Raw genomic sequence first — 10785 nt, 5'->3', positions numbered from 1 at the left:
TCGCACGGCACCCAGTTGTATGGGGAGGAGAAGACGACTCTAGCTTCCGCTGGGAAGGCTAACGAAGTGGAGGAAAAATCAGCTTGGGTGGTGAAGGTTAGGTCTCGCCGTGCAGGGGTGGGTGGACACTGCAATGGTACGAGAAATGGGCAAGCAAGTCGAAGTGGAGAAGGAGATACGCGGTAACAGAGTGGGTTTGATTTCGGGGGGGAAAATCTTATCATTTTTGTTTAAGTTGCCGCCTCGATCTATTAGCAACGATGTAATCCGTTGTAATAATTTTTTTTATTATTGCAACGCATACTTTCGCCTTTATAAAAGAAAAAAACGCTGCAAAAAAATAAGTTAAGTAACTGCATATGTAGCATTCACCTATTGCAACAAACACTTACAAGGACTCATATTTCGTTGCAAAAAGTTATCTATTGCAGCGAATTTATTTGCAACATTATAAAAATCGCTGCAAAAAGCCAGATTTCTTGTAGTGAGTCTATTTTTTGTGAGATTTATTTATTTTTTATAAAAGAGTTTGTATCGATCCTGCATACTTTTTTTTCCTTTTGTATTTTTTTTTAATGTGTAAAACTTGCATACTTAATACTTATACATAATATTACTCTTAATTGAGGATAGTTTACCTTGAAGAACCTTCAAAAGAGGTGTAAAATGAATTTCTTAAAAAAAGTTAATAATAAAAGCAACCAAATGAAGTGTAAAGACAACCGATTATAAGATTCCAACACTGATATGTCAAAAAAAAGAAAGGCTTAATGAATGTTTTTTAAAAGTCCCCAAGTAATAAAATTCACTCGTTTTAGAAAATAAAAGTAAACTATTATATAGTCATTATAATTTTTCTAAAATTTTAAATAAAAACACAAAAGTAATTCAATTTTTTTAAATTCTAAAACAAAAAATAATATTTCACAAATCAGAAAGAAATTTGCTTTGTCCACGCTTTGCCCGTTCATGTTGTTCTGCTAGCTGTTGCTGTAGTTGGCAACAATTATCGTTCTCCAAGATAGCTATCTTATTGTTAGGATCATCATCATCCATGTTGTCGTTTTGCTCGAATTCAAAATGAACTCCCAACCTGTTATTATATTTATCACACTTCACAAATGGTGTCCGTAAATGAATTTGATATGAAACTCCAAAGTGATCCATTTCATTGGTGATCTCATCCCGCCACTCAAGGGCACCACGTGGAAGGTACAACAGCCACAGTGCTCCATCTAATCCCAGTTCATGTCCATGAAAGGGAACCTCGTAGGATTTGGCTATGGGAGTTGATTGACGACCATTACTAATAATGATAGACACCCTCAAATAGCAGAAAGAGAGCTCAAAATGAGGTTTGAAAGCAAGACCGATAACCAAACCTGCTAACTTGGCATTTTTAGGTGGAGGCACTCGGAAACACATCTCAATCTCCCTAGTTTGATGCCGAAACCATTCTGGTAACTCCCCTCCTCTAATTTTAATTGTAGTTATCATTTTTCCGAAACCATTCGGAAACACATCACTACTTGCATTCTTTTGTTGAAGCCCATTGCAATGCCACAATGCAAGCGATCGCAAATGGGTAAATCCAGTGTTACATGATGCAGGGAGGCAAACGAAATTGTTTCCTGATAGATATAATTCTTCTAGCGTGGAAAGGCAATGAAGACTGTTGAGGAAATCAACTTCTTCTAGATTACAGTACATGATTTTCAACTTTCTCAAGGCTGGAAACCACCCAACAGAGTGGCTCTTATCTTGAGTTTTGTTCCCCTTTGACGAAGCCAGCCAGCCCAAATTTGTTGATGATGATGACGACGATTTTGGAAACCTTCCAAGGTTTCTGCAATGCCTAAGAACAAGCTCCCTGAGAAGTGGCAACTTAGAAATGCTTCTAGGGAGATCTCTAAGGTTCTTGAATGAAAATATTGATATCCTTTGAAGCCCAATGAGATATTCAACTGACAAAGGCAGTTCTTGAATATTGGGACTGTCATTTAACCAAAGTTCACGTAAACGAGGAATTTCTCCAACAATATTTGGAAATTTCTCCAGACTTGTGCACCCAGTAAGTTCTAGGATTTGAAGATGTGGCAACTTCAGGTCAGGAAGGCGTCTAAGTTTACAGCAATATCGAACATTCAACAGAGACAGTTTGTTTAAAAATCCAACAGATTGATGAACCTCAACTAAATTGCGACAGCCCTCAACATTCAAACTCTCAAGATTTGCCATTATTGAGACATCAGGGATGCACGTCAAGTATACACAGTAAGAAAATTTTATTTCTCTCAAATTTTCACAAACCTGGAAAATAAAGGTGAAAGGAACAATATTGTATCAGCTTCCAAGAATTACCAATATAATTTCTTTTTTACAAGTAAATTTTTTGAAAAGAAAAATGGATCCATACATTTGAATTCTTATTTTAAAATCTAGAAAAGAGATAAGATATTTACCTTTATTCCTTCTAATTGCTTGATTTTACTGTGATGCATGTTGAGAGTAACAAGTTTCTGAGGATGAAAATTGGACGGCAGAGATGGTGATGGGTATCCATCCCAATCAAGCAATATTAGCTCATTAGACAAACTTTTAGGACTCTCTGAAAAGCGTGCATGACGGATTCGAAGCAGTCTAAGCCTTTTCATTCTTGTAAACGCACTAGGATTCAGCAAAATATCTTTTTGCCCGAACAAATCTAGCTTTATGGCTTGAATTGCATTATAAGTTCCCTAATAAATCATAGAACAAGTGGAGGAAAAAATATTAGGACTCAATTGATAGAAGAAAAATGATAAAATGATAAAATTGATAGAACAAGTGGACTAAAGTGCTCTTACCGTATTTTCCTTAAGAACACGGAGAATATCCTCATGAGACCATAATCGGCTTCGCTTTCCTGGCTCGTCGGGAGATTCTTGATGAACAATCTTCCTACCCATCAATTGTATCACGTCATGCATCTGCAATCGTTCATGTTGATCAAAATTCACCAAAGATCTTTCGATGAGAACTTGTATTCCAATAACTGGATCAAAATCACTCGCTTCCCAAATTTTTGTTACAAAATCTCTCTCTTCTCCCTTAAAGAAACACGCAATATCAAGGAAGATAGCCTTCTCATTGTCGTCCAGTGCATCAAAGCTTATTTTAAGTATTTCATAGATATCTTTGTCAAGACTTCTTTGCATTTTACGTATTGTGCTTTCCCATTGAGGTTTGCTTCTACCACATAGGAAAGACCCCAACACCACTAGAACCAAGGGAAGGCCCTTGGCGTACTGAACCACACTATTTATGAGCTCCTCATACCCTTCTTCAGGATAAGACTTATGGAAAGCATTCAAACTAAGAAGTTGAAGAGCATCAGCAGCACTTAATTCTTGGACCTTGTATCTTCTTTCTACTCCATGAGTACCTAGCACATGTTGATCTCTAGTTGTAATAATGATTCGACTTCCTGGACCAAACCAATTCTTATCTCCTGCTAATTTTTGAAGTTGTTCCACCTTATTGACATCATCAAGAACTAAAAGAACCTTCTTATGGCAGAGCCTCTCCTTTATTAAAGTAATTCCTCCATCCACACTTCCCACCTTGAAGTTGGTATTCATGCCCAAGGTCTCAGATAGAAGTTTTTCTTGTAATGGAACAAGGCCGGACCCGTTTGTAGTTTCTCGGACTTCAGCAAGAAAGCAGCAACTTTGAAATTCAAGAGCAAAGGAGTTGTATACAGCTTTTGCGATAGTGGTTTTACCTATTCCACCAATTCCATGGATTCCAACCATGCGAACGTCATCATTCTCAACACTCAACAACTCACTCATGGCCACTATATGAGAATCTAATCCGACTGGGTTCTTCGCAACATCTAAAAATGTGTGCTTCATTAATATACTTGATATCTCTTCTACAATGCGTTGGATAAAATGGGACTCATGCCTGCATGCCATTCAAACAGGACAATCTAGAAATCATACTGTTACATATAAAAAGCATCTCAGGATCAGTCTAGAAATTGCTAATTAAGAAGAATCTGATCAAGGCTTTCTCTAGTGCCACAAATATAGAGGAATTAAGAAATGAAAAGTAAAGCAGCTAGAAGGAATTGGAACCGATTAAGTGCAGTTACCATAAAATCAGAGAGAAATGAAAAAGAGGAGAGAGACCTATTTGGTTACACCTCATGTATTTGATATCAATGCTTGCATTAAAAAAAAACTAAAAGCGTACCCATTGTTCAAATGCCAACCGGACAAATTGGCTGCTTCTTTGAGAGCCACCTTCCACCTCAACACCCTTTGTATATCATCCTTGACTTTATTTTCATGCATGTCGATCACTTCTACAAACTTCCGCACATCTGAAGGATCCACATCGTAGAAAATGGGTTGAACCATTTGGCCGATCGATTTCCGACACTCGAGAATCTTGACAAGTTCATCTAAGCACCACGTGGAAGTGGCATAGGTCTTAGAGAAGATGATGATGGAAATTTTAGATTGTTCAATGGCTTCCAAAAGTTTGGAGATTTCGTCTCCCTTCCGAAGATCCTTGTCATCTATGAAGGTTTTGATCCCCTTTTCAATGAGAGCGTGATGTAGATGACCGGTAAAGGTGTTGCGGGTATCATCCCCTCTGAAACTCAGAAACACATCATGAATCCGAGGATGGGAAGAAGAAGGGGAGGTGAAGGAGACATTTGGGATGGCCATGGAAGAGATTGAAATCTTGGTAGCTTCTTTGAAGGAAGAAGGGTCACGAGTTATTGAGTAAGGAGAGACATGTGAGTAAGGAGCTTTATATTAAGGAAGTGGATCAAGATGGTATGAGTGGGTCACTGTCACTGTGTAATTAAACTCTAATGAAATTTCCTGGGCATTACCAGAGAAGCTGCTACTTTCAAACTGATCAGCAAATTTCTTCTTCTTTGTCAAAAAAAGGTATGCATTACGCGTCGCTTCGAAGAAAAACTTGCCCTCAGTCTTTGTCTCTCCCATCTCTCTGTCTTTCACGGAAGGATCCAACAAAGTTCATAACACTCGCTTTTTCTTTTTATAGCTTTTTCTCCCTTCGCTCTGAAAATTGAAATGACCCTCCTAAGAATCCATGGTTTCTTTAGTGAGTACCCCACACGTGTTTTCTTTTTGAATACCTTTAATTACATTTCTTTCACCGAAGGATCCAAGAAAGCTCACAACACTTGCTTTTTCTTTCTATAGCTTTTTCTCCCTTTGCTTGGAAAATAATGACTCCCGTAAGAATCCATGGTTTCTTTAGTGAGTACCCCACACGTGTTTTCTTTTTGAATACCTTTAATTACATTTCTTTCACCGAAGGATCCAAGAAAGCTCACAACACTTGCTTTTTCTTTGTATAGCTTTTTCTCCCTTTGCTTGGAAAATAATGACTCCCGTAAGAATCCATGGTTTCTTTAGTGAGTACCCCACACGTGTTTTCTTTTTGAATACCTTTAATAGACAATTTGTTGCTTGCAGGAATAATTGCCATGCACATCATGATGTGGATCGCACATGACCAAAAGAGGCCAGAGACACTCAATTCTGCTGTTTAGAAGCTGTTGATGAAACCCAAGTCACTTCTGCTGTTTCGCGGAACTAGAGTTTACAATCTAATCTTTACCCTTTCTGAATTCTGAGCCACTATATTGGATCTCGCGGAACCAGACTATGCTCATTTTAACTTGCTAAATTGACTAAAATACTTGCATCTAGTCAATGCAGTGCTCATAAGGCACGCAGGAACCATTGCATAAAAAGAAGTGCTAAATCATATTATCAGTTGTTTCTTAAGGATTCTATAGTGTCTATAGGTCTAGGTGATACGAGACCACAAAGGGAATGTGTTGAGATTCTTTCAACTTGAAAACCATTTAGGAAGACAGCTTGAAATCTCTGCCTGGTGTATTACCATTCCTTTATTATTTAAGTTTCTAGACTTCCTATTCTGTAATTTAGAAACATTTTTTCTTTTGTAAATACATTCTTAGATAAAAAAGTTAAATGCCTTACTTGCCTTTCCATTCTGTAATTTAGAAACATTTTCTCTTCTGGAAATACATTCTTACATAAAAAAGTTAACTGCATTACTTGCTTCCCACAGTTTATTTATCCTCACTAACATGTTAGTATTACAGTTTCTCCACCTCTCCGTGTCTTTCTCACCGTTTTTGCTTCTGTGCATGGAAGATTACATGTTGAACCTTGACCAAAGTAGTCCATCCTGTCTGGATTTGATTCAAGAACTGCATATATTTATATTGTTTGGAATTGTTCACTGGATAGGGATTGTTTGTGGAAGTCAAACTTCTGGTTGTCAAAAAATATATAAAACTTCTGGATTGAATAAAGAGAGAAATACAGGAGTATTTTGTGCTAAGGTGTTTTGGTTGGTCAAGTTTCGCTTCAAGGAGTTTGTGCTGTTGTAAATAGGATTAGTTATTCCTTGTCCAAAGAAAAAAAAAAATTAAATGATATTCTGGAGGAGAATTTCAGTTGGAAAATGTATGAGTTGCAATAGTTTAAACTTCATCGAAAAATGCATTAGGAATTAAGCTTATCATTTCTTGAAAAATTTGGAATTAAAGATGTTTCTGATTGTTCTCAATTATGAGATCATTTGTTAGGTTGAAGAACAGAAACCCAAGAAGAAGGCTCATGGTGAAAAGGAGCCCCGGATGAAGCACCATCATAGCTGTTTAAAGAATCAAAAGCATTCATCATCCAGGAAACAATCAGATTTAGAAAATGTCACTGCAGAAGGGGAAAAGGGGAAGACTAGTAGACAGAAATCTTGATGTTGTAGTATAGCCTCATAAATTGAGCAAATGGAATTAAAGTCTAAAATAGCATGTGTTAAATTAGAAAAAGATTCAGAAAGTTATTTATTTTCTGTTATTGTCTTTCATTAGTATAAATACATTCAGTACTTGTAATTAATTCATTCACACGAAAGGTTTTCATTTCATTTTTCCTCTGCTTCTATTCTGTGTTCATCAGAAAATTGACATGGTATCAGATTGAAAATCATTCTTGCTTCTGCAAATTCATCTTCTCGTCTCTAAAACTTTGAATTCTTGAAATCTGCATTACAAAATTCTGCTCGAGAATTTTTGTTGTTGTCTTCTTCGTCTTCTTTCATTTCTTGCACTTTCTCTAATAGATTCCCGAAATGGATTCTACCAATTCTGCCACTTCTCCTCGCTCTGTCATAAATCTCTCAGATTATTCCTCTAGTCCTTATTATCTACATCCAAATGACAATCCTGGTGCCCTCCTCGTTTCAGAAATTTTTTCTGGAGATAATTACATTGCATGGAGTCGATCAATCACCATGGCATTGACTGTCAAGAACAAGGTGGCATTCATTAATGGTTCGATTGCTGCTACTCCTGCTGATCAACTTGTTCTTCATAGTGCTTGGCTGCGTGTTAACAATTTGGTACTTTCTTGGTTAATGAATTCCATTTCTAAAGAAATAAGGAATAGTTTGCTTTATGTTGCCTCGGCTGTTGATCTTTGGAATGAGTTAACAACCAGAAACTTAAGGAGTTAAAAACCAGAAACTTAAGAAGTGATGGTTCAAGAGTTTTTCACTTTAAAAAAATCTCTATAAGTAGTATATCTCAGGGTTCTTTATCAATCATTGAATACATTCAATACTTGTAATTGATTCATTCAATCCATTCATGAAAGGTTGTCATTTCATTTTTCCTCTGCTTCTATTCTGTGTTCATCAGAAAATTGACACTTGATGTTGATGAAAAGGAAAGAGAAGGCAGAGGGTATTGTGATTCAAGTCATCACAATGGGATTGAGTCACACTTCAAGCGTCACAATGTTGCTCCCAAACTTTCAGAGGAAGAGCGGGCTACTAGGCGGTATGAGATGCAAGTGGATGTTGAACTGCATGAAGAGCAAAGATGGAAACGTTTGAGGAAGGCTGAGGAGGACGATGGGTGAGAAACTACCCATGCCAGCTTATCTAGCGGCAGAAATTTCTTGGATGCTGCTCAGAAAAGTATCTATGGTGCTGAAAAAGGGGGAAGCTGGGTAGGTCTGCAGTTGATTGCTGCCTATCCTGAATAGTTTTAGCTGATAACTCCAGGTTTGCTTCTCCGCCTTGGCCCCCCTGCACATGGGGTATCTCTCAAGTATTAGCTTTGAACCATGTATTGAAATATGAATAGGGCGAAGTGATAATCGCATTCTTTCACAATTTACTTCTCCTTAGGGGCTAATACCTTCCAGTAAAACTTGGCTTGAAAATGAGGTGCCAATTACTGACATCTCCAGGCGTAAATGTTATATAACACTCGCCATGTGTGTGTTCTATCACGTTTACAAATTAAGGATGACAATGAAAATTCAACCACTTCTTAAGGAATTGATTGGTTTGTTCTGTATCCATTATTGTGGACCCAATTGGCAATGGTGTAGGATGTTGATCGCAGACCTAACACACTAATTGGACCCAAGTTTCATGAAACCGTCATTAAAAGTGGACGAGAAATGGTTATACGTTCGAGCTATGATAATGTTTCGTTCGAACATAAATCATACGATGTCGTTTTTCAAGGGTTACATGTTAACATATAAAATGTTACATTCGAATTGTTCATGTACATTTGAACGTTAAGCCCACTTACGTTCGAACGTATAAATTAGTCATTCTAACGTTCAGGTAATAGTCATTAACGTTTGAGCATGAACTGTTTTAAAATTAAAAATGAAATTTCAAATTAAAAAATATTGAGAATTGAATTAATAAAAAAAATACTACATATATTAAATGAAATTATTCATTCCATAAAGTATTAAAAAATTTGTAAAATATGAGTAAAAACTTTATTCATTTCATTACATAAAATTACACTAGATAACTAGATTTTTTATTCATTATTAATAAAAAAATGGAATTTTTTTTGTCCATTTCACTAGATATTGTTCATTACGTGAAGTTTAAAATTAAAAATAGAATTTCAAATTAAAAAAGATTGATAATTGAAATACAACAATACTAGATATATTAAATGATATTGCTCATAACATAAAGTATAAAAAAATAGCAAAATATAAATTAAAACTACAAGAAAAGTGCAAAAGAAGTCAATTGAAGTTGTTTACATAAGTATGTTGACCTTTTCAAAAGTTATGCCACCCCAAAAGTTAAGCCGCATTAATTGCACCACTCCAAAAGTTATGCCACGTTAAAGGAACCTAACTAAAGGAACTACTAAGGGGTCACATCTCCCTAACACAAGGCATGGGCAACTGACCCAAGAAATGGGATATAAAAGGTAATCCCCAAGTACTTGGAACTCTCTCTGAACTCTTTATTCACTTACACAAAATTTTAAGGCAAGAATGATTTTGGCATCGAAGACTCTTCGGCCACCACCACGATCCCCGTCTAGCGGTATTTTCTTTGTATTTGTAAGCCCAAGACCGAAGACCCAATTTGCTAAGAGCTCGGCCCAAAGATGTGCAAAACACGATGTTAACAATGGCGCCATTTGTGGGATCTTAATAGACTTCACGTATCCTTTGTTGCGAGAACTCATTCTTAGACGACCTGGGGACAAGAGGAAGCAATGTCAATGAACATGGAAGCCAAATTAGCTGCCATGGACTAGCTGGTGGGAAAAGCTAACTATTCAGGTGGATACCCTACGAAAAGATAACAGGTCGCTCAAGGGAACCACCAACGAGGCAAGGAACGATGTGGAATCCAGCAATAGTGAGCATGTTGGATCCAGAAAAGCTGGCGAGGAGGGTCACCCAGAGGTGGAAATGAGGAACATGCAAAATGAGCTGCATAACCTTAAGGAAAAATATGAGGAGATGGCAAGAAAGATGGGCCCCTCGTCATTAGTGGACCAACTACTCACCAACATGGGCCTGCCCTATAGCGAGGAAGTGATGGCAGTGCCCTTACCACCAAAGTTTCAAGTCCCTTTCATGAAAATGTATGACGGGAACCGCAGACCCGCTCGAGCACCTGGAAACCTTTAGGGCACACATGATCCTACACTGTTTCCCAGGGGAAGTGTCTTATAGAGTCTTCCCGCTGACTTTGAAAGGACCAGCAAGAGTGTGGTTTGGGTCCCTGACGTCGGGGTCTATAGACAGTTTCAGGGAACTGGCCCGTCTGTTCCTTGCTCAGTTTATGGTGAGCAAGTGAAGAAGGCGTCCTATGGCGTACCTCATCATCAAACAAGGGGAGGACGAAAGCCTCACGCCATACTTGTCCAGGTTCAACAAGAAGTGCATGACGATGGATGGCCAGGACAAGAAGATAACCCCCATAGTGCTCCTAGGAGGAGTATGGCCTTGGTCCTAGTTCATGGCAGAGCTAGCAAGAAGGACTCCCGCAACACTAGGGGAGTTCATGGATCAGGTTGACAACTTCAGCAATGCCGGCAACACACTCCACGCTCTGACCAAGCCAAGGAGGAAAGAACTAGAGTGAGCGGACAGTAACTCGGGGAAAGGCTAGGGCAAGATGAAAAGTGACCACCCCACCCATGTGAGTGCAAGGGGGCAGGGTAGCACCCCTAGTACAAATCATTTTCCGATTTGTAGATAGGCTAAAAATCATATTCAAAAGGTTATTTTCCCTACTTCATTGTTAAGTACGCAAGTAAAGAACAGAGCACATAATAATTATGTATGTAATGTAGCCTTTGCAAAACATTGAAATTTCCATCTTTGTTGCCAACTGGCCCAACTCATTTGCATTTTAAGCTTGAAAGTCGTT

The 10785-nt window shown here is 37.9% G+C and overlaps 2 protein-coding genes across 6 annotated transcripts; one reads left to right on the top strand and one right to left on the bottom strand.

Moving 5' to 3' along the window:
* Window positions 1-812: 812 nt before the first annotated feature.
* LOC122275958 (disease resistance protein RUN1-like) lies at window positions 813-5030 on the bottom strand. 2 transcript variants are annotated; one of them, XM_043085310.1, is made up of 4 exons: window positions 4240-5030; window positions 2847-3948; window positions 2463-2738; window positions 813-2310 (listed from the first exon to the last, which is right to left on the bottom strand). In XM_043085310.1, exons 1-4 carry the CDS (start codon window positions 4719-4721, stop codon window positions 925-927), a joined length of 3246 nt encoding a protein of 1081 aa, XP_042941244.1. In that variant the 5' UTR covers window positions 4722-5030; the 3' UTR covers window positions 813-924. The 2 variants fall into 2 exon arrangements, with proteins under 2 accessions (XP_042941244.1, XP_042941246.1); XM_043085312.1 differs by having other exon boundaries at window positions 2847-3985; window positions 4240-4382.
* Window positions 5031-5110: 80 nt separating this feature from the next.
* Window positions 5111-8431, top strand: LOC122275959. Of its 4 annotated transcripts, none has more exons than XM_043085315.1 (3): window positions 5486-5928; window positions 7313-7467; window positions 7794-8431. In XM_043085315.1, exons 2-3 carry the CDS (start codon window positions 7360-7362, stop codon window positions 7986-7988), a joined length of 303 nt encoding a protein of 100 aa, XP_042941249.1. In that variant the 5' UTR covers window positions 5486-5928; window positions 7313-7359; the 3' UTR covers window positions 7989-8431. The 4 variants fall into 4 exon arrangements, 3 of the variants coding, with proteins under 3 accessions (XP_042941249.1, XP_042941248.1, XP_042941247.1); XM_043085314.1 differs by having other exon boundaries at window positions 5488-5928; window positions 6653-7467; XR_006228727.1 differs by having other exon boundaries at window positions 5111-7467; window positions 7766-8431.
* Window positions 8432-10785: the final 2354 nt, after the last annotated feature.

This window comes from Carya illinoinensis, chromosome 9, assembly GCF_018687715.1.
Source record: "Carya illinoinensis cultivar Pawnee chromosome 9, C.illinoinensisPawnee_v1, whole genome shotgun sequence".
NCBI lineage: Eukaryota > Viridiplantae > Streptophyta > Magnoliopsida > Fagales > Juglandaceae > Carya > Carya illinoinensis.
The sequence above is the reverse complement of the archived record's forward strand: the minus strand, read 5'-3'. Positions and strand labels throughout refer to the sequence as shown.